This window comes from Lampetra fluviatilis, chromosome 7, assembly GCF_964198595.1.
Source record: "Lampetra fluviatilis chromosome 7, kcLamFluv1.1, whole genome shotgun sequence".
Taxonomy (NCBI): Eukaryota; Metazoa; Chordata; class Hyperoartia; order Petromyzontiformes; family Petromyzontidae; genus Lampetra; species Lampetra fluviatilis.
This window is the reverse complement of record NC_136281.1, coordinates 8,050,796-8,076,087: the sequence shown is the minus strand read 5'-3', so window position 1 is coordinate 8,076,087 and position 25,292 is coordinate 8,050,796. Positions and strand designations below refer to the sequence as shown.

At 36.7% G+C, this 25,292-nt stretch overlaps 1 protein-coding gene across 28 annotated transcripts in view; it reads left to right on the top strand.

Annotated features, from left to right (window-relative positions):
- LOC144933525 (neurexin-1-like) overlaps positions 1–25,292 on the top strand; it is a 290,872-nt gene that overhangs the window by 260,029 nt on the left and 5,551 nt on the right. For 7 of the 28 annotated variants that reach the window (XM_078858381.1, XM_078858376.1, XM_078858379.1 and 4 more), the window contains 3 exons: positions 2,930–3,019; positions 4,421–4,755; positions 22,210–22,297. In XM_078858381.1, coding sequence (XP_078714507.1) covers positions 2,930–3,019; positions 4,421–4,755; positions 22,210–22,297 — 513 coding nt within the window. The remainder of the gene's footprint in view (positions 1–2,929; positions 3,020–4,420; positions 4,756–22,209; positions 22,298–25,292) is intronic. The other 21 variants (XM_078858396.1, XM_078858387.1, XM_078858395.1 and 18 more) reach the window with 6 other exon arrangements.

The window sequence follows — 25,292 nt, the reverse complement described above, 5'->3', positions numbered from 1 at the left end:
GAATATTGCATTTAAATTTGAGTATTTTGCAAGGAATATGACTCTTCCTAAAGAATAACACTTCTTTCTTCATGCAAAGAAATCGCAATACATTCACTCAGCCAGCCCAAGTGACATTTAGCAAAAACAATACCCAGGCCTCTGTGGCGCAGTAATGTTGACAAATGTGATATTTAATATTGTCCATAAAGCTCAGAAGCTATATGAGACATTAAATACTTCTAGTTGAACACGTTTATTACTTTCACAGTCGTGCAACAGTAAATCGCATCGCCTCCTAAAGTCCCCTTTTTATGTAACCTTATTTACGTATCACCCAACATGGTTGACATTTTTTTCTTTCAATAAAGAGAGGTGTGTTTTTTATTTTTCAATTATGAGGCACACGTAATTGATTGGGCGTTGACGGAGGCATCGCTGACTAAAGCGTGTTATATATAGGAAACACATTGTTATTATTTTACATAACCTAAAAATACGTATGCTGAGCAAAAAATAAAAAACTGTGAGAGGGACACAACTGAAGGTCACCATCCACTATTGTATTTCTAGTGAAATTACTGAAAGCACACTGGGATAGAGAGGAAATCGAGGGCAGCTTAGAGTGCATTTGGGAACTTAAAGTTTATTAAGAAAAGCCAGCATATAAGTGCATAATTACCTGCCATGATTTATGAATCAGAAACATTAACTCTGACAAAGAAAATTGAACAAAAACTGAAAAGTATGCTCAGAAGCATGGAGAGATGCATGCTTACAATTAGTGAGAGACAAACTAAGTGGGTTTGGGCAAAACGCATCACTAAAAGAGATGATATCTGATGGATAAGACAGATAATGGTAGCCAAAGGAGGGAATCACACCCAAAAGGACGACCACCATGTGGATGGATCGATGAGATCAGCTCATTCGCAGCTACAGCATGGTTGGCTATGTTCGGTGCCAAAACAGTTCAACATACAAGATAGGTGTGCCATTGCAGACCATGAGGGATGGTGATGACAAAATGCATTGCATTCATTTTTGTAGGATGCCGAATTACAATATTCGCTCAATTTAGTTTTGCAAAGGTTGTTTTTTTTTGTATCAACCTGAGACAATTTATGCCAATGCATAATTTCACATAAATCCTCATGGACCACTTTCAGAGCTTGGACTTTAATTCACTCCAAATAACTCGGAGATTGAGTAGCTCATCTTCGTATAAAGCCGCCATGGGAATGTAAAAATGTAATGCACAGTAGGAGTTAGCGCAGGGTAATTGTGCTGCTTTAGTACCATGCCCAGCTTCTCTTAACCTCAGCAAATTACTTTCACATCCTGGGGTTTTTTTTTTACTAAATCAGGTTGTGCAGATATGAATGCCTAATTGTACGAGACACCCTGGTAAGTTTTTGAAATTGTGTTGGGTGTTGTGATTGAGCACATGCTGAAGACACTGTTTGCTCATTTGCTCCACCACAGGGTAAATCAGATTTTTGATTAAGTTGAAATGTGGCGAATTTGTATGTAGGTCTTGTATTCACAATATGCCTACATTTTGGGAAAGGAGCAATACCAGTTTTGTTGTCAGTATTTATTGTGTATTTAGAGATCTGTTTTGGATATGTTTTGCCATGGGTTAATTTATATTGGCAAATTTCTGCAGATAATAGGAACGTTTTTCACAGATTAAATCTAAATAATTTAGTTTTTCCCACATTTAAATTATATTCACAGTTCTCAGTAAGTAGAAACGTAAAATTTGAGGTGGACTTTCTTTAAAAATTGGTTGATTAATCCAGAAGCCTATGCTTTTAAGATATTTACAAAGCTGGAAATAAAAAAAATTGAGGTTTACATAACCATAAAACACCAGAGCTATTCACAATTTAGGTTAATTATGTTGTACTTACTATCCACTTAAAATTAAACATTTTTAGCAAGCATATCTGATATGTATATGATAAATGTGTACATGTATGCATGGCTGTACTAAAACAATATATTGTATTCGAATTTAAACAGATTGTAATTGCAGGAATATGCAGCAGTATGTTGTATTTTTCAAGGTCGCTAGCAAGTGCTAAATATTGTTGAAGCTGTTATTGTTGTGAATGTTCTGTGATGAATCTTGTTGAAGACATTCAAGCAACTGGTAAAACATAGCTATTTAATATGCATTATATAAAAATGTCATATAAATGCAATATTGCCATAAGGCCACATTTTCAGCATTATATTGTATAAAGTTCTAATTTGGCCTTTAAACATATATAATTTTGCGCCAAAAATGCATGACGGCAGTGCAAATTGTTCTAATATATTTTGAATCGACTAACTAAAAATTAACAATTATAGGCAATCTGATCATTTGAATTTGGTGATGCTTCCTTCATTCCTTCGTACTCTTAATAAGTGTACATAGATGCAGTTAACCTACCTTTTTACCAATACTTTAGTTATAAACTATATTCTCGTGGTAAAGTTTAATTATATGTTAATATTCAACAAGAACAACCATTTTAAAGTTGCTCATAAGACCGACGATAATCTCCAACCATAAACATTAAAATGTTAATATAAAATGCAGTATGCAAGGCAGTAACTTGCATGCACTAAGAAGATAGGCTGAAACAATAAAATATAAGCTTAAAAATAAACAATGTTTTTTGAGTAAAAACACATTTACGTACTTTAAAAAAACTAAATAACATTGGGGTTCTGGTCAGCCATACCCTTTAAAGGTAAAAGAATGAAGGCTAAAAACAAATTGTATTTCTTCAAAAGCCAAACAAATAAATTAGCTGGTGAAAAAAAAACTGCCTAAATGTAATTTATATGACATTTTTGTATAATACTTAAACTTGATTCTAATTCAGTTGTTTTAAAGAATAACCGTTGACCTGTCAGCTTTTTAACCCTTGAAATATCTCTTTAAACTTTAAAGGAAACATTGATAATGAACGCCTGGCGCTCGCTAGACAGCGAATCCCGTATCGACTCGGTCGAGTAGTTGATGATTGGCTACTCGACAAAGGTAACCACGCCTCGATTAAACTTTTAACTTGTTAAACCAGACATAATTTCCATCATAACACCACTAATGTTTGTTTTAACCTTCTAAATGTTAAAGGCATAAACTTGCAACTAAATTCTAATGCTCTTTTTTCATTTAACGTTAACATAATTTGGTTTGTTTGCAGATTGGAACTAATGTTATTCTAAGGCACTCTTGATAAACAGTAAACAGTTAAAGGGACCAAAATAGGTTAAGTTTTAAAAGAACAACAAAAATCATTTGACGATTTAAAATGATTAAAGTGAACGTTCTGTGTTCAAAGTAGCGTCTAAAGTGATGTTAATGCACAACCTTGTCCCTTTAACGTTTATTTAAGTTTTAAAATGACATTACTAAATATAAATGCATTTAAATGATTCCACTGTCCTGTTACATTTTATAAATCATTATCATTTAATAATTTTGTTTAATTACGCCCTAAACATGCCATTAAAATGTGCATAAAAATACTGTATATTACAAAAAAAATTCCATTTGCATGTGTGCTAACATGTGCTTTGCCATTTCTTCATTTTCATATTGTTTATGATTTTCATCTTTAAAAACAAATCCAGAAGGCACTAAATTTCTCAAATTTGCTTTTGTTTTGAAAAATATTCTTAAAAATAACGGGATTTTGAAATCGTGCTTTGTACGTCAAATTTTTACAATGTATGATATGAAAAGTAGTCACCATTATCATTGGGGTTTTTTTCTCAATAAAGCTATACATATACAACTATGAATCATAACATTCATGAATACTGTATATATAAAAAATACATTTTTATTATAAATCAAAGTAGAATTTTGGTTTAAAAAACAACGTAACATCTCATTGAATTAATAAGATTGTCCAATTACATCTCTTTTTGTGAGGATACATTCTTGAATATTATAAATAATAGTAACTACGCGAATTTTAAATGCATGTTAGAATTGGAATTTTAAATAAATGCAAGTACCCTATAGAACGAGAACTATCATGTTAACTTTTTTAAGTGAGTGTAAAAAAATGAGGATTGCATAATTTTGTTCTTTCATCAACATAAAAGTGAATTGACAAACATATAAAGGCCCCTTTTCCACAAAATGGGGGAAAAATTACGTGTATCCACTCTCACTAAGTGCAAGGTTTATTTATTCATTTCAAACCTCTTTGTTTCTATGCAGATTTATTTGATCATTCTGCAATAAATTGCTCTTTTTAGCATGTATTGTTGGCTTCATATCATGATGCATGATTTCTCAAACGACCAAGGGTAACAAATTCGAATGAACATGTGGGAGAAAAACTGTCAGTGTTGATCATTTTACATACATGTACCAAAAAAAACACGAGCATAGCTTTCATGAACAAAACACAATTTTATATTTCAGGCCGTCAACTTACAATCTTCAACAGCCAGGCCACAATCAAAATTGGTGGCAAAGACAACAACAAGCCATTCCAGGGCCAGCTGTCTGGAATCTACTACAATGGGCTCAAAGTGCTTCAGATGACAGCTGAGAATGACCCCAACATCAGGACGGAGGGCAATGTGCGGTTAGTGGGCGAGGTGCCCTCTGTTCTCACCACTGAGTCAACCGCCACGGCACTACCCACAGAGATGTCCACAACCATCATGGAGACGACAACCACCATGGCCACCACCACAACGCGCCGAGTACGCTCGCCCACCACCCGCGACTCCCTCAGCTCGGTGCGTATCCACGTATGTATAATCACCAGTCCTCTGGGTCTTGCATTTCTACAATCACGTCTCCTCTTTTGTTTTTCCCCTTGGTTTCTTGTTATTTAGCACTCAAATCCGACACATTATTTGCTCTGCTAATTTTCTACACTCCCCGATGTGCGTTCAGTGTTACATTCATTTTCGGTTTGCTCTTCATCGGTGCTCGATGCTGTGAAACCAGAGACGTGTTAGTAATGCAATTGCAGACTTTGCTATAAATTGCAGGTCTTGTTTTTTTCATAAATTTATCTCAAAACGCAATGTTTCCTCCTTTAAAATATTCAACTCGTTAATATTTTAAACATATTTTCTATGTTGGATGTCCCACTGTTTTATCATGTATGAGAGTACTTTTTTCATAAAAAAAAAATCTAAAGATAAGGTTTTGCAGGTGGTGAGCACACTGCTCCATGAACCTAGCTACCTGTCAATCTGACATCAATTTCTGGTAATGGCTTACATATGTGGTGAGTGATATCTGAACTGGAGCTCTTCCTTCATCAACCTCCACTGACCATACCCTAATTTACTGACACTGCATGTACATTAAACTAAATGTTTTATTTAATTCTTCAGGTAAGGCCAACTGACCTACCAGATTGTAAGATGCACCCCCAACTTTTGCTTATAAAATTAAGTAAAGAAATACGTCTTGTAATCCTGAAAATGTTCCAATAATGCTGTAACCAATGTAAAGATAATTTGAACAGTGCTGTGGTTCGAATGGGATATAGTTCATCCTATGCTTTATGCGACCTGCACAGAGCCTGGAGGTGCTAATATTAAAAATAACCAAGGTTTAGCGTAACTATATCCCAATAAGCACTGTTGTTGCATTGGGTGGCTGTGCTTACTGCATTGGTATATGCGTGAGCATGTCCCACCTCTAGTAACCCTTTAGTTCCTGTAGCTCATACCACATTCGATCCATGGCACCCTGACAAAACTCAGATATCTAATGTAGTGCAATGTGTACAATAAAAAAAAGTCTTCACAATTTTACACTAATTACATATTTCTACTATATTAACATGTAGAGTACATTGAATTACTTCACTTTTTGAGGATTGTGAGCCCTGGTAAATGTCGATGCAGCGGCAATAATATTGTAATGGTGCCAAAGCAAAGACGAATATCTAAATGTTTTTGAGACGTGAAGATGAGATTGCAAATAAATGTGTGCGGGGTGGACTGGTTAACACATACTTGCAATCCAGAGGTTTCCAGTCTAATTCCATCTCCTGGTGCAGCAGATGAAATAATGGGCACGTTATTTTAATCCCCCCCCCATCCCTCCACTCCTCTGTGCACACCGGCAGTATGAAGGGATTCAGTTAGAAATGTGTGGTCTAAGATGTGGAGCAGAGGTATCAAGATAATCAGAATGGTGCATGAACAAATTTTAAAAAATTCGATTCTTATAAAGTATGTAATGATTGCCAGTCAGTGAGACATTCTGATTCAACTTCTTGGTGCTTTCGGTAAAGTCACGTAGAATGGAAATAATAAAATAATAAAAATAAAACATTATAAAATAATTCTCACAACGTTTCGGCCACAACGCAAGCAGCCGTCCTCAGGTGGAGAACAGGTCTGTTGAGAAGTTATTCAGACTCTGTCTTCTCGACAGACCTGTTCTCCACCTGAGGACGGCTGCTTGCGTTGTGGCCGAAACGTCGTGAGAATTATTTTATGTTTTATTTTTATTATTTTATTATTTCCATTCTACGTGACTTTACCGAAAGAACCAAGAAGATGAATCCCTGCGGTCACGAAAGCTTTAAATCGAAAAAAAAATTCTGATTCAAATTATGATTTTTTTTACTTAACAAAGAATGCATTTATATTCTTGGTTCTTTCGGTAAAGTCACGTAGAAGGGAAAGAACCAAGAATATGAATCCCTGCAGTCACGAAAGCTTTAAATGAAGATTTAATGCATTTATAATCACACTTACGCTTCAGTCAATGAATTAGATGGACATTAGAGGGTCTGTGTGTATGTTGAACTTATTTCGCATTGTACGTAACAAACCGTGCACATTGGAGGTGTGAGGTAGTCGTAGCGTTAAATGGTTTTTAATGACAAACGGATGGATGAATTTTTCGCTTTAAAGCTTTCGTGACTGCACGGATTCATCTTCTTGGTTCTTTCGGTAAAGTCACGTAGAATAGAAATAATAAAATAATAAAAATCAAACATAATAAAATAATTCTCACGACGTTTCGGCTGCTTGCGTTGTGGCCGAAACGTCCTAAGAATGATTTTATTATGTTTTATTTTTATTATTTTATTATTTCCATTCTACGTGACTTTACCGAAAGAACCAAGAAGATGAAACGGATGGATGGTTAGAAAAATGGGTTGCCATGAATAACACATTTGTTCGAGCAAAAGTTGTGAATTCAACACTTCCAAAAAGTGCATTTAAAAAAAAGATTGACACTTTCATTCTGCCCTCTTTCATAATTTTACATGCACCATCTCCTTTGATTTAATATTATTGTTTTTCATACTTTTTGACGGTGTTAACATTTTGAGAGAAAAAATTCTGCGTTGCTTTTGACCCCAGAAAGCATTAATGGTATGCGGGGATAAATTCTATCAATGTGTAATTCAAGCTGAGGGGTTTAAATCCATATTCTGCCCATGTATTAATAATTCAGATTACTGGAATAGCTTTTGCTTGTAAAGGGAGCTTCAGAAGGTGCTGCGAAAGACTACAAGTAGCACAGGCGAGAGAGAGAGAGAGAGAATCGATTTGCACTGCTTCAGCATTTTGCGTGCTGTTAGCCAAGATCATAAATGACTTTGAATGTAGAACAAGAAGCCTTTTATTCGTCTTACAATCCGATACACTTACACGGTGTGTTAGTGTTTGTGCCAGTTCAATTAATTGCATTTTATATGGCCATCAGTTCTACACGAGTGGCTTTTTTTTTTAAATACAGCGCCATTTATAAGCACAGCGGTGGCATAGGTAGTTAGTACCCTGTGCTCTGAGTTTGATTCCTAGCCACGGCGAACATCAGTGGAAAGTGAAATCTGAACCAATCCTGGGCACCTTCCTTTGCCATCCTGCACTTACCACTTTGGTGAAGCATGGTCAAACAATCACCTAAGACTGACACAGCATGGGCAAGACCTTCAATAGTGGATTACAAATGGATATGCTTTTATTTATGAGTGCATAACCAACAATATGTTTCTAAAAAAATTGTTAGAAGCGTCACAATTATCATTTAATGTATATACCGTGCCTCGCATGTGGTTCATCTCATTGTGCCAGAAGAAATGGATGTTTGCAATAACGACAAGAGAATCGCTCTGTAAGGCAAAAATTGCAGAACAATGTGGGGAAACAATGCAGCATGGACAATGTACGCGAACACGAGTAAACACAACTTAAAAGCTAAACTGTGCCTGAAACTACTTTCTTTTTGTCCACTGCATTTGATGAAGTGGACATGCCACCACGGCGGTGCTATGATGGAGATATGTTAACTACCTTACCTGGTATACAGGAGATTGTGGGTTCGATCCCAAGTCTTGTATATTTGGAGTTTGCATGTTCTCCCTGTGGTCGCATGGACTTTTCTCCGGGTCCTCCGGTTTTTCCCTCCACGTTTAGAAACATGCTTTGAGAGTATTTGGTTGTTATATATTTCCACGCGATAATCCACTTCGTTGACCTGCCATTTGTGGCCAGGTCACTTCTGATAAAGAGCTATTTAGCTCAGTGGCCTTCCCTCGTGAAATAAAAGTTCATCTTAGTTTGATTTATTCATATACTATCTGAAAAATGATGTCTTTAGTTTCGTCTTAAACTGCTGGATTGTTGGGTATGCAGTTAATAATCGCTGTCAAAGCGATAGAACGGAATAGACTAATCAAATCGGATTTCCATTAAAGGTGTGTTGAGGGAATGTTGATGGTCACCTGTAGGGGCATATTAATGACATTACACTATCTATTTAAGGCCCAGGACTGGAGTAGATTTTCACAATTCTGGCAATCAGCTAGTACCAAATTGTTAATGTGGATTGATCTCCAACAAAAATTGGCCTGTGTGTTCACGTGACAACTTTACTAATTTGTTTGTGCCAGGTGGAGGAGGGTGTATGACACATTGGCAATTTACTCAAACGATCTGACCTAAAAATCAAGTGTGAACCATATTGAGTGTGAAAGCCTACACTTGTTAAATTCACTGAAATCTCCGCAAATTAGTATGCGATGTGAATGCACCCAATATAAACCCACGTAAAGGTTTATCTTGGTAGATTTGGGTGGCAGAGAATTAAAGACACCCGTAAAGCACTTGAAACCTGGTTACATTCGCTTCTTTTACAGACCCGCGAATCACCACAAATTTGAGTTTGCCAAATGGTTTTAATTAAGGGACACATTTATCGCGATAAAACATTTTCATATTCACTGAGAATTGACCAAGCCACTTACAACCAGAGCAATAATAAAAGGTTTCAAATTGCTCGTAATCACAATTGTATTGTGTGTGAAATGATACACAAAATATTAAATACAAAAACTATCACAATTAAAATTGTTGGCATACAAATTCTACACATTCTTTGCTTCACAGTCTAACAGTTGGCTTCAGTGCTGCATTTTTGGCAAGGTAGGGTAAGAGTGACAATATTGAGCCTTAAAGCCACTGAAATCTTCATCATCAACTGCTGGATGAGGGCCTTCCAAAGGTGCCATAGTAGATACAATTTTCTCCAAACGTGATTCTTAACCAGGCACAATTGACTCATATAAGTGAATGTAAGATAAAGGACCTTTACTCATCATATGAATGCAAATGCTCGGGAACGATGCAATCGTTTTTGGCCAAGGTAGCTTCCCAATTAAAATGGCTCCTGTGAAGCCGCAATAAATGTGTATATATTGTTGTGAAACCAAATTAGTGTGCATGCAATGTATTTTAATGTCGTGAACACAAGTTAAAACTGCAATTTAGGATTTATTAACTACTAGGTTTATGCAGTAATTTACTTACATGTTTTTATTTTATACAAGCAAAAATGTACGTATTAATATTAAACTGTATTGTTTATATTAATTGCAAAAATATGGAGTGATCAGATGTTTAACTCCAATTTTTTTGTAAAGACTCAATGCATATTTTTGGATAGAAACAAATGTTATTGTGCCACCCTGTAAATAGTAGCTCACTGTAAATACTGTTGGCATAAAGGCCTCTACAGTGCGAGCTCTGGAGGGTGATTTGGGCCCACCTTCCATACTGGCCAGACTTTACCCCCCACACCTTGCTAATGTACTATCGTATCCTGCTGGATTTTCAAACATAGCGCACTATGCAGACATTATAAGCAAATACTACGCAGGTGCTTAATAACAGCAATCAAGTTTGTGAAGAGAATAACATTTGAAAAGGTTTCTAAATGCATTTATAACATAATTTTTTTTGCAATCCTTTCCCAGAAACTAAATATATCAATTCTGGTAAGCTATGTAGTGAATGTAATTGCCAATTGGGGTTTTGTTTTTTTGTGAAATCATATGAAGTGTCCTCAGGTGGACAGATGATGGATGAACGGACAGATGGATGGAGAGACAGACGTAATATTTCCTGGGCATGGCAATAAGTACACTGGGAAAAAAAACGACAAAGAACTGTAATTCATGGGGGTATTGGCATTTCAAATGTGCAAGCAATATATTTAAATAGAAGCTTAATAATTCACATCGGCTCCAATGCAGTAATAATACAACTTAATGTATTTTTTTTACTTCGTGATTTTTAATAATGGGATTGCTAGCGGCAATCCTGTACGGGTTTATATGCATTCTGAAACTGACTTCACACACACACACATCACCGATGTAATGACCTATAAATCTCAACCATGCAGGTGAAATAAAACCATCACAAGTCATGATTTATTTACAATGTCCTATTCCATCACAAGTTTTATTGACCTCTTTCTTCTTGGGTTCTCCCATAATATTTTTGCTAGACATGGCATAGCACTCTCTCTCTCTCTCACCAGACATTGGCCCACACATGCAACTCAACTGATCGAGTCATTCACCTCTCACTGGCTCCCCGAATCAATTTGCTTGCTCTGCATTATTTGGCTTTCCATTGAAGCTTGAAACAAATACCTAACTGCCAAAAAGCTTTCGATTTAAAGCTTTCGTGACTGCAGGGATTCATCTTCTTGGTTCTTTCGGTAAAGTCACGTAGAAGGGAAATAATAAAATAATAATAATAAAACATAATTAAATAATTCTCACGACGTTTCGGCCACAACACAAGCAGCCATCCTCAGGTGAAGAACAGGTCTGTCGGGAAGACGCTGTCTTCACCTGAGGACGACTGCTTGCGTTGTGGCCGAAACGTCGTGAGAATTATTTTATGTTTTATTTTTATTATTTTATTATTTCCCTTCTACATGACTTTACCGAAAGAACCAAGAAGATGCCAAAAAGCTTCTCACCGACGGATAAGTCTGCTTGATTCATTAATGATATATTCATCATTATCACAGTTATATCGAGGACAACTACATAGAGTGCAAGCACCCTTTTTTCTAGAGGGTCCTGCTACATTGTGGTTATGGGCCCGTTTAGTTATTTATTTTAAATACATTTTTGAGTCAATTAGTGTTTATACACGGTGGAGGAAACCAGAGAACCTGAAAGAAAACCCACACATCCGAGGGACTCATCTTCATCTGGAAACATGTGGAGATTAGTCCACACTTTTCCGTGCCACCTTCTCGTGGCAAGCCAGGTTATGACACCTCGACGCCCGCGGGAAAGAAATTTCACATGTGTGCGTAATCCAGATCTCACTGCCTCCACAGTGCTGGATTACAGGCATGCTTCGCTACCACCTGGCTTCACACTTGTGGGACAAGATGAGTCAATGCGTTTACACGAGAAACTTTATACAGCTCATTAAATGTGTTCTTGTCGCCCGTTTGGAAGGGGTTGTATTCTAAATGGGAGGTCAATTAATGAGATTCGCTGTCACAAGTGGAGGCATCTGGTCACACACAACGTAATCGTTGACACAGGAGGGCATACTTACCAGGCAGAACAAGGAATCTTTCCACCATCAATCTGCTGTATCGCTACGATAACTTTAGAAATTGGATGTTAAGTGTCATAGCAATCGAATATATTGATCAAGAAAGTAAACACAAAATGCTGACTTATGCACATCAGACAAGCAAAGAGCTGATCATAAATGTATTTTCTCAATGGAATATTTGTGATGCCATTTATGTGCTCGCTGTGCTTACTGGAGTATGAGACTAAAAGACAGCATGAGCTGTAAATGACATCCATTCAGCAGTATTCCGAAAATGAATAATCAGGAATTCGATACATTGTTAGGACATGCACAAATAATATGAGAACAATTGTAAACCGTTTAATATGAATATGAAGATCACGGATTTGGATCGTCGTTGAAGCTATATGCCTGATGTTTGGGGAGAGTTGGTTTAGGGGCCTCAGGACCAGTTCACGATATCACTCACTACTGATGTTAGCCATGGCCAGGAATCAAACTCGGGCCACCATTTTTATAAATACAGTGCGCTAACCACTGTGTCACCACTCTATGCTCCATGTTCAAGTATCATTATCTAAATCCCAACTTTGAAAATTATTCAGAATTTAATAGCATGAATGGCAATGCTCCCAGTTATAAAAAAAAAACGATTGGAAATTAGATGTCTATATAATGGTAATTACCAAACATGCCATCCCTTAATAAACAACCTAGCCATAATTAAGCAGAAAGTATACGATAGCGAAATGTTAATGTGTAAACTTAAGCATTTTTTTACTGTCCTTTATCTTTCCAAAGTCACATACATTTATGGTAAACATGTATACATTGCAAGATGTGCTGTGAATCTGTTGTCCATTATAAAAAAAACAATGTTTGCTTCACGACAACGATCAAAATCGGCAAAGCCTTGCCCTTTTAATATGAGCGCGGGGCAATACATCATCCAATTCCTTCAGCAGTTACAGACAAATTCTGTATATTACTCACGAACAGCTCGAACTCAACATGAAATTTATTGCACGCCTGCCAGCTTCATTTCACTCCTGAGCAGCATTGCAAGTCATTATGTTTGGGCAACATTTCAGCAGTATCAGTTAATGAAATCTCTGACACTTTGCTGGCCGCACAAAAAAAAATTGGAACAAAGCACCATGTCACGGGATACAGTCATTTACGTTTATCGCGCTTTTCCCCCTATGGTTGATCAACCCAAGTCAGCTGTTGATTGTCCAGTAAAATATTTGTGCCGCCCCTTATAATTTATTTCTCACCTTGCATGTCACAGGAGAGGCTAATGTGTGTAACCAGTTCTGTGGCTAGTTATTGAGAGAGAGAGCATACCCATTCCGTACGACTCGCAGACACTGCGCATACTCTAGCTTGAAACATGTGTTATTCTGTACTAAAATAATCAGTTTCCCTCAAAGATCTCACACTGTCATAATCATCATCAGTCATGATATATCCACTGCTGGATGAAGGCCGCTCCAAGCCATCACAATCACTCCAGATCCTCCGATTTAAAGATCCACCTAGTACCTGCAAAGAAATGTGATCACTTCATTTTCACGGTGGATGTATCCTTTGAACGCGTCCCTTGTAGAATAGCCAGGACACTGGCTAAACAGGACCATCTTTGTAACAAATAAAAAAAAATTCAAAACATTACGTCATTATTCGTGCCCACTGGCCATCATCCCTTCTCGAAAGTCAAAATTGTCTTTAGTCTGTGTACGTTCTCTAATCCACGTGTTCCTGTTTTCGTGTCTCGGTGCAATCCCAAGCATGCATCTCCCCGTGCTTCTTTGAGCACTTCTGAGCTCATGCGCCATCTTCGTTGTCCTTGTCCATGCTTCTGATCCATGTCACAGCAGGTAATACCCATTGATTAAAAAACATTCTGCTTTCGTCGCAGTGACATATTGCCTTGGGTTATCAAGTTCAGCTTTACAAAAGTGCTCCATCCTGTTCTCATCTGCCTCCTTATTTCATCTCGGTCCACATTCAATAACTGCTCTTGGTATCCGTATTCCATCATGGTTATCCATTGTTTCTGGTTTCATGTTGTAGATTAAAACAAAATTCAAATGTTCTTATTTTGCCTCCTTACAATGTGAAGGTGTGCATTTTAACATTGTTGTAGGGTTATATGTCTGATTGTGCAAAATTCAAATATACCTTCTATATTCAGATCTGTCTTCAGAACAACTTGGAAATAAACATGAACGTTTTGGTGGCTATGCCTATAAACTGCATACAATGTTTTTTTTATTTTATGTCCCCTATGCTTGTTATCAAAGTTATAAATGGCATTTCCAGAGCCGTACTCGGGTAATAACTGTATTCTCGTGTCCAGCCATTTGTTTAAATCTGCGTGAATGTTTTTCTCTCTTGGAAAATATATGCCTGTGCCCAATGATCTTGTTGCCACCACCACCCTGCTTGGCGAGATAATATTCTTGCCAACCCTCAAATGAGTTAGGTTACAAATAACCAAGTGAAATACTATTCATGAGAAGAGCTTTCTCCCCCTTGCCAAGTTACCATTTTGTTCATGTCTGGTGATATGCCTCCTGCTGTGAGGATTAATTTATTCCATGAATTCCTAAAGGGTTTCTTATTGCTTTGCCTTCTATTTTATGGTCTATGGAGACTATCAGCCAGGCCGGGGCATGAGTTGACTGGCCAGTGTAACATAAGAGAAATGAACTGGCGTTATTAAAAAGTGCAGCCATTGTGGTGAATTATATGAGAAAGCATTTAAACAGCGACATTTTCGTGAAGCCTATCACCTGCAATTTTCTTCAGCAGACTGATTATAAATCGAGCAATTTAATTTATCTTTCATGGTGTGAGAGATAACTCTGAAAGCTCATGTCAGAGTAAGACTTTGTGCACTTTGCAAAGGGTATTCTTCGTGTATTTCGGTAAAGCCACGTAGATAGAAAAATAATAATAAAAATATCACGACGTTTCGATCGCAACACAAGCAATCGTCATCAGGATGAAAAAATATAGCGGGAGAGCTACTGAGGCAGGAAAAAAATATGTTGATAAGGTAACACTTCCATGATAACGTTTAAGATTAATGCAGCATGGGTCTCTGGTAATTGCAAGAATTTCCAACTATTTTACGAGAAATTCTTGCCTCTTAAGCTACACATTTTACGTGCTGTATGAGGCCCATTTGAAATAAGAATTAGTGACAGCGCAATAACTCATGCAATTTTTATGTAGATATTGTACAGTTGGCCGAACATGTATTTCAAGTGCTAACATGCCAGAAAAAATAATGTGTGATATATGCTAAAATGTATGAGCCCATATAAAGCCAGCACTTCCATTTCCATCCAATGATGAGGGCTGCCTTGGTGCAGTCTCCTTGACTCGCCTGGTCCTCCTGAATAGCGGCCTGGAAATGAGGGCAGGGCCATAGGAAACCGAGCGAAATGAAGCAATCTATCACAGACCCCACGGACACGCTTGTCTCACTCTGTGATGGATGCTGATGGCGAAGAGGTAGAGTGGGGAAGAAGGAAACTGAACTGCAACTGATGCCAAGAGAACAAGAAAATAACGGATTTTTTTTTCCCCAGAACTTCTGCTAAATATTGCCTGGGAACAATGCCCAGTATTGGTTATATGACAGACATTTAAAATGGTAATGCCGCTACCAGCACTTAAATATTGTTTTGATCATAATCGTAATTGCTATTTAGTGGGTGGCTCAGCAAAAATATTTGCCAAAAATGTGGCATGGATAGTGCACATCATATATTCTGCTGGCAACAATGATATTTTTAAAATTAAATACTACACTTCTATGAGCAATATTATAGATGTTTTTTTACTTTAAAAATATATATTTTACAGGACTGTGCCTCAATTATGTTTTCCCATAAATTAATACATCATTCATACCGATCAATCAAGCTTCTTTAATGTTCAATACAGCTTTGTTAAAGCAATGCAATTCCTGCTGCAAAGCAATGCCACCATGATTTTGCACGAATTCTGCTATTCATAAATTGATGGATATGCAATTTCGTTTTTTACTGAATAATAATACAGATTTTTACACGAGTTTAAAGTATCTATAGAAGCTTCCTCCCTTCTATATCCGCAGACCTCCACATCTGGCAAAGACACACCATTTATGAATATCTAACCCAATTCTGTCAGTCTGTCACTATCTGTGTGGTGTACATTTTCTTATCTGGGCATTCTTCAAGACAATGCAGTGTTACATGGCACAAGATTTAACTGCTCGGTGCATTTCACAAGTCCCTTCTTTGCCATGGACATTATCAGCTACACTTCATCTCAACCCTATGTAAGAGTGCCAACAATCTAGATGTCCCAAGTGACTTTCGCTATTCGAGAATTTCCTAATGCAGATATTTAACCCCAATGGTTGAAAAAATGGCATTAAAAAGGTTGATTGAAAGACCAAAATAATCAAGTAATCATATGAGAATATTTTTGCACTTTTTTTTGAGATTTGGTTATTTTAGGACAAAAAAATATGTTTCCCTCATGTCATTGTTATAGCTCCATTGGTTTATTTTCCATAACGGGTATAGTTTTACCACTTCAATGTTATTGAAAAAACACATACATATCTTTGAAATGTGAGGAATTATGCTCTAACTTTTCGTGATAGCTCTTAAATCATATCATAAGAATCACACAGAGTGTTTGCAACAAACATGCATTGCACTTTCTCTCCAGAATCTAATGGGTTTTTTCCCCCTCTTATCTCACTGGCCCTGCACATAGTTATTGACTGTGGCGTGTCACCGTAATCCCCGTCTTGAGCCAGCTGACGTTGGTTTTTTTTGCCTTTGGACATATTTTCTGAGTTCTGGGGCTTCTTTCTCCAAGAGCAGTTCAAGTGGTGAATCAGTTTCGATCGACTTGCTTCGTCTCTTTACACCACTCACTTGGTCCAACGCACGTAAAGAACCGTTTGTTTTTTACGTGAATGGTAGATCCAGACTGATGTGTCTTCGTCACCTGTAATCTTCTCAATGCTCCGGGAGGTTTCGGCGTTTTCAAAGCAGCTCTTAGTAATGAATCAAGTGCTCACGCGACTTCTTTTTAACGAGACAATATGCCAACACGACAGTGTGTGCATTTGTCCTGAAAATAGTAAACACAGCTAAATAACTGTTGTTTATCTCTCCAACACATTTATTTTCTACCCTCTTAACATTAATATCATCTGCATAATTTACAGTGGAGGGTATAGGATCGTAATATACATTTGTGCATTTTATCATTACAGTGCAATTATGATACGGATATACGGTTCATGCTATATATTTAGGAAGATAAATAAATGACTGATCATTAGTAAGATACATGTATTACACTGCTAGTAATAATTTCCATTGATGGTAAAGATATGATATAATGATGTTCATGCTATATGTAGAGTAAGATAAACGAATTACTAATACTCAAGCACAATTCCTTTCATACTCTTGATAATAATTGCACGAAATTTAATTGCACGACGTTTATACTACAGCTTGGACTCTTTCACATTGAGCTCGTATCCCCATTCCATGCTCTATATTCCTTTGACAATCTGTTTTTACTCTCATGTTTTAGAAAGCACGGCAATCTGAAGTTGCTGAATATTTGCCCTGCAAGGAAATCGAGCACAGCCGCATATATATACAGTGCGGCATTGCGAGTCTGAGAAACAGATTCCCTCGGGTCTTTGTTAGCGCTTTTCCCTGGCTTTGCTCACCCCTTGTTCTCAACCTGCCAGTAGCCCCTGTGTGCCTCCCATTCCAAACCACCAGTGTACACCCATATGTCATAATGGACTGTCAGGGGAAGCGGTGTTAGGTGAAATTAGAGGTTCTATGCACAAGAAAAAAGAAGGCATATTTTGACTTCTGAATACACAATCAGCACCGTCGGGACAATGACGTCAACTGAGCTCGCTTGTTTCTAGCACGAAGCAATTAGTTATGAGGTGCAAGGTTTGCTGGCTTGTTCTGGTGCCCAGAGAGGAACTATATAATTCATCAAAGGCGTGGCAGATTCCAAGGATTGTGCTGTGCTATCTCGGCTTTTCACCCATGTGTGTCGCTCGCTCCGGTGGGAAAAAGATTCAAAGCTGTGATGCACAAAGCCGTCAATTTGAATCAGCTTGTTAAAGCAGAGCTCTTCAATGGCATCTTCATTCTGCATACTTTGCCCTACAGTTCCACTGGAATAAATGTCTATTTATATGGAAATTTCAATCAAGCAAGAAGATGCTATTTATATTAAGTGAATAATTTTGGTGTCAAATGTAGCTTGTTTTAAGTAAGATTTTTGTTTACCACCTTGTTTTCTCAAATGCTTATATAAAAAAAAGCCCTGGCCTTTATGACCTGATGAACAAGGTGAGTTGGTGTTTTTTATGATTTTATCATCTACGAGTTGTAATGGAGTTTTCCAAAGTTGGGAAAAACCACCTCTCATTAAAGAAAAATAAGGTTGACGGTCGGGTAGGGCAGTCAACTTTTTATCTTGTGCTTGACAGATTGTAAATCACGCTGTGAATTGTGTTGTTGGGTATGGGTTGCGCACAGCTCTCTTGTTAATGGGACGCGGTAGGGTGCCCACTGGTGATGTGACGAGCCCAAGGCGGCAGTGTGTGAAGCGGATTGTGTGCAGCGATGGTGAGAATGGTAGAGCACGAGCCAAGAGCCAATTACGACAAGTGGCAAATTTGCTGCTCCTTGCGTAAAGGAAATGGAAATTAAATGAGGGAGGCTGCACTACCTATCAGGCACCAGGGATGGTAGGCACATGCGAGTCCTTGGGTTTTTTGCCATCTATGCACTCTTCAATTATACGCAGTCCTAATTTGCAGATGCCTCTTTTATTGCAGTGGTGCAGTGGTTAGCGCACTGGAATATAAACCCAGTGACCTGAGTTTCATTTCCTGCCACAGCTCACATCAGTGTGTGATGTTTGAACCAGACCTGGGTCTTCCCCTTCACCAGCCTGCACTGACCAGCGTGGTGAAGTAAAGTCAAACAATCCCAGTGAACGACATGGCATTGAGAGACCATCTACAAGTGGACAAAAAAAAATGCTTATTCCTATTAATCATTAGCTATCTTTTGTCCATATTGACACTTTAAAAATAGCAGTGTGCTGTAAATAAACTTAAAATCAATTATCATACGTTGACTTTTGATGGTGTTTTGGTAAACCTCATGAATAATGTGATCTCTCCCTTTCATAAAATGTGAGCACTTCAATATTAATCACATGGAAGGCATATCTTTATCTGGCTTCCTACATCGAGAACATACTATATATCCATGTTCTCTATGTCGAGCCACCCAGTGGCATCACTTAAAATGCGAAAAATAACAATAATTATCTGGCCTTCTTATATTGGGCTCACATTCTGGTGACATGCCTATTACATTTAAAGGCTGGTGTGGTAAAAAAGTAATTTAATGAATTTCGCTCCTAGGCTATATTTTCCCTTGAATTTGATCAAACCTTAAGCCAAAATAAAATGCAAATTATACATCTTAAGAATTAAAAAAAATGTAAACCCTTTGTCGATTCACTGCTGAATGAAGGCCTCCCCACACCAAATCCGTCATGAGTGTTGTTTGACCATACTTCACCCTGCTGGTCAGTGTGGATTGGTGTTGGGGTGCTCAGCACTCGCCATGGAGCGCTAACCGCGGCACCACCACTCCACCACCATCCTAATTCATATTCAATCTTTTTTTTAACTGCACTGTGAGCAAATTGTACCTTCTTAAAATGTATTTTATATAATTATTTCTACTTAAAATATATATATTTAAGAATGTCTCGTTTTTACTATAAAAACGATTTCAGAATAATACATATGTATTGTACCACTTTATATAGACTAACATTAAAAATTATGATTGTCATTACACCATATCATAGTTAAATAAAGTACTCCACGTGGTTTTATTTTTTTAAGCTTTTCAACATGTGCGTGAAACAATGTTTTCAAGATAGCTGCCTGTTGCATGTATGGCGTCTGCAGCATATTATCATACTTGGGTCTGGACCATATATTTGAAATGTAATTCCAACAATAGCATTCCCAATTACTCTTCAGTTTTCTTTCGCTGGATTGTCATGCTTCCAGCAGGGGGCTTATGGACAGCTCAAAGATTATAATTTAAAAAATATATAAAATCAGCAGGAAACCCACATCTGTAATGTGTTAAAGCATATGGAGTGAATTAATACTCCATGATTTTCTTAAATTTATATTTTATTTACCATTTGAGAAACTTTATATTTGCCAAAGAGAAAAGGTGCATCTCTGTTGTCATGTTTTATATAAATCAGCAAATAACACAAACAATCCTCTTTTATTTCCATGTTGTGAAGTTTATATATCCATTCATCTCTAATCTTTATAGTGTCCTACATAAATACAAAACACATTTTCTATTAAATGTCGTTAATTCACGTTACCACAAAAATCCATATTTAGCACGATGTTTTAATTTCTTCTCATTCATCATTAGCCCAGTTTATTTCCAGTTCTCATACTTACATAGTAGCCACACATAAACCGATCCAGTCATCTACTGTCATGTTCAAAACACTTGGCAGGTTGAGAATTAAAATCTGGCTTCAACTCAACCCATCATAAAATATGGGAAATCAACATTGCCATCCTGGCCCTTGCCATGGGAATGATTTTTTTAATCATTTCTGGCTCAAGGCCACCAGCAAAGATGAGCACTGCCCTTTGCTCATGTTGAGCATACATTTTGACCCTGACCAAGCCACGAGTGTTATGCTTTTGTCATATTTTAACACAATTGATGAAAATATTAATATAATGCGATGCAATATTGTATTTGCAGTCTTTGAATTTAGCTGATGCAGCAACTTAAATACAACATATTTAATATCGTGTTATCAAAAACACGCATCTAAAATATAGATTCCTCCGAAATTATATATTTTGTACTATATTAACATTTTACCAGGAACTAATGAATGCATAATTGCAACATGCTTATGACAAAGCAGCCATTATTTTATTAGAAATAGTAATTATCATAGTTAATGATGGCACTTTCAGTTGATTTCGAAGGTATTGTCCCATGACCATTCAGGTTTTAATTATATATATTCAGAAAGCTAGTCAACAACTATAATTATTTGAGACGCATGAACAACTAATGATACGATATTTAAATGCAATTATTTAATTATGAAAATAAAACAATATAAGTGATTTTATTTACTTCGAATTTCCATGCTCATTAATGTCCCGGCTCATGCAAGTATTCTTATAGATAGGAATCTAATGGTGCATTGATTAATCGATTATAATAATTTCTTCCCCTCACAATACATGCTTTCAATTGTGCTCATGAAAATCCCATTATTTACAATTTATGCAAATGAAATACAATTTGGAGATGAAATCAGCTCATGTTCAGGTTCCTAGGTGAATTTTAACGTCACAGAACCATGAGAGATGGCAAAGGTATGAGGAGGCCTTCATCCAGCAGTGAATGTATCATGCTATGGTGATGATAATCAGCTGATGTTGTATTTGGGCTTACAGAGTAAACAAAACTATGCAAACTAGACACTAAAATAAGAATATAAATGATGATACAGTCATCACAAGACCTTAATATAATCCATTCTCAAAATTAATCGTGACCATGAATTATGACGATCCGTCTCATCGGGGCAGGCAAAGGGAGGGGTGGTCTAATTCGTTTAAGTGTCAGTCATTGAGCCATTCATGTAAATTCCACATGGAATTCATCAACTTCTGAACAATATTAAAACCTTTAGACTGCCTCAAGCATTCAGCCAACAAGCGCCATCCACCCAAGATATTCGAATTTCACAAGATTGGCAAGAGTCCAGATTGATAAGGTTGGGTTAAAAAACAACTCAAACAAAATAACAATAGATTTGAAGATTTCTGTGAACGTGCACACGTAACTATCCAGTTGATGCACAAACAACACATGATTTCAACGCGCTTACGTTTAAACAATGGATTTTTTTTTCATGTCGGAATAATTTGGTCCAATTATGTGTAATTCGCATCGAGGAATGCACTCTGCCTAATTGCATGTTTTTGTTTTTATAATGATAAAGTAAGCATATTATATTTTTTCTATTTATATATACTTTTATTTCCCCAGGTGTAATGTTTTTTGTATTATAACCCTACCATAACTGAAAAATTTTCAGTCTGCAACTTATTCTGTCCTCTAAAATGTTCACTATTTTGTTTTACACCAGAAAAAAAAGATGCTTCATCTAACCCAATGTTTTTTTCCCCCTTCCTTTTCATACCCGCAGATCAGCGATGATCTGTTGGTGGCCTCTGCTGAGTGTCCTACAGATGATGAGGACCTGGAAGAGTGCGATCCCAGCCCAGGTGGGTTAGGTTAGTTCATTTTTGGTGATACTTAACTTTTTTTGTCTGTAAACAAGCAGATTTTTTTTTTATGCCCGACATCCTAAGATGTATTAAGTGATGACATGATATACACTGGATTCAATCACCAGTTGTAGTTGTATCCATTCTACCTCACTTATAAAGTACCGCTAGCATAGTTATAATCATACAACATTAGTAATAATTAAAGTTAATACATTTGTTTGTTTAGAATACTACTAGATCATGCTTAATAGAGCTCACCAGACAAGTTAAAATGTCAGTCAGCATGTCAGTTTTATTAAATATCTGTCGGCTTAAATGTTTCGCTTAAGTGAACTTGACTGAAGCAGTAAATAAAGGCTTTAAACACAATTCTGAATTATACCGCATTCTTAAGCTATAGCTGAATGCAGATTCGACTAATTCTAATTGCACAATACAGTATAATTACGTGATGATGCTAGATAGAGCGAGAACTGCGAGATAATAAATAGATTTAATGTGCTTTCATGAGCATTATGGTAGTTTAAAAAGCAGATGAGAATGATCACCGCCATATTTTGACAAAATGAGGTAAGGAATGTCCCGTGCAAATTTTTTCCCGAGTACGATGCAAACTGCAGAACCATAGAACATCTGTGCCGATGCAATGTGTGTACATTGTAGGGTTTTAACAAGTTGATTATTTACGTTCGAAAATATACCCCCATGCATATTCCCCCTACTTTCCCACTCTCACCCACCCCCTTCTTCATCTCAAACGTAGAAACACCGCACAGAGCCAAACAAGCGTAGGCCTCCATCACACACACTTCATCACAATGGTGCATCCTGTTTTCCTCAGTATATATATTTGTTTAAACATTGTATATTACCATGGTTGACATGTTCAATGTATGTCATATTCATTTAGCCATATATGTGTCATGAGTAAAATGTAATTTGTGTTTGCTGTGTTTGGTGTGTTTACTTGTTATCTTTTTTGTACCAATAGAGCTTCCTGAATAAAAATAGCAGGGTAAATATGTCATGTTGAATTATTTGGAATGTACTCCTTAAACATGTTATTTCTGTAAAAAATAACATTTGTGCATTGGAACATTAACACAGAGCGCACTACATAGGCAATACATTGGCATTACTTCCACAAACAAATGCATAATTTAAGCACCCTAGCCTAAAACATAACATTGTCTTCAATCCTCTGCACTTTTATACTGGTGTATAGGAGCTGCCCCCCACAAGTGCTTTACTTATGTTTGAAAAATAAATCAAGCTAAATTACTTATGAATTTAAATCATGCTCTCAAATGTAAAAATGTGTTTTTTTTTCTCCGAGGAAGAGACGTGACATTCCATCCGCCACATACCTTTATAATCCAGACCAAGCTTTTACAATGAAATATAATGTAAATTAAGTTAGATTTGCATATAAAATAAATTAGCTTACGATTTTCCTTCCAACTAACCCAAATTAAATGTGGTCAGTTCAAATTTGTGTTAATTGGACCGACAATGTTACGTGGCACTGGTGTTAGTTTCATGTTATTGCTTGTCTGCTGTTTAAATCAGACGTGCAATTTTAATCTTGTACATCGTATTTACTCGATTGCACTAAGGTCTTCAACACTTGATTGGGCTTATTGTGTGGCTTGAAGAGCTATGCAAGCGAGTCAACATACTAACGAGTGTATATGCAAACCCGTTATTCTGCAGATAGTTTATTAAACACTCACCGTTTATTTAGTGGAAATGCGTTTCTTGATTAAATAGCAATAAATCAATACTTTATCACAAAAAATGTATCAATTTTGAAGATGGTTAGATTGCTGAAATGCTTTAATATAATCCAAGTCACTGATTGAAAAAAAAGCTTAATTATAATTGCACATTTTTGAAGAACTGTGCCCGATTTCTGAAGCAGTAGAAATTCAACTATGAATACATTTCATGGTTCAATCATGACATGCTTACTTTATTTTTTTAACTATAATCTAGATATGTTTGTTTCGTTTGTCTCCACTGGAAATGTTTTTTTATTTGCAAATCATTATTTGCTAAACGTATGCAGGCTGCCTTCGTCAAACGCCTTAAAGAGGAGCCCCCTCTAGGCCATTTTGTCCATAATTGTGTTTTAAAATACTTCTGCAGTATTGATTTATTATTTTTTGGGGAATCTACTGTTTAATTATTAAATCACAGTCCATGTCCTCATTTTGTATGGAGGATTATTGGATATATCTACTGGATGTGCTGAAAATTCTTAACGATATTGTATAGTATGAAAAGAGAATGCTATATTTACCCAACAAAATATTCAGCGGATCTCCCCATGGCAGTTATATACATGAGTTAAAACTAACGTAACTGTCCGGCAACAACCAAAAACAATATTATAATTTTCATTGTTAAAAATAAAGAAATTCAAAGGATTGTTTTCTTATTATGCAAAAAAAAACTACAAGAACCCAAACATTACACCAAACATTTAATGTCTTTACATTATGTGCCTGTGGCTAGCTTTTGTCAAGTTGCACCCGAGTCAAGAGCCGCATGGCTCACAGGGTTATACCTAGATTTGAAGTTTTCGTGACTGCAAGGATCCATACTCTTTGGTTCTTTCGATAAAGTCACGTGGTTGTCCCCGCCTGATGACGGACGCTTGTGTTGCGCTCGAAACGTCGTGATTTAATTTAGTTATTTATATTTTTTAAAAATTAATTTAATTCTTATTTAATATTTTTATTTTTTCACCTACGTGACTTTACCGAAAGAACCAAAGAGTAGGGTTATACCTAATAAATGAAACTGAAGCTTAATATCGGAGTTTTAATGAGGCATGGGAAAATTCTATAACCCAGCCAGTTGCTTTAAAACACGTCTAATTTCTAATGTCTATTGCATACGGTTTGCAGAAGGCAGCCTACAGTCCTGTACTGGGTCATTGTGCATTTTAATCTGTGCCTCGTGTTGCACGTCTGCTATTTATAAACGGTGTTTT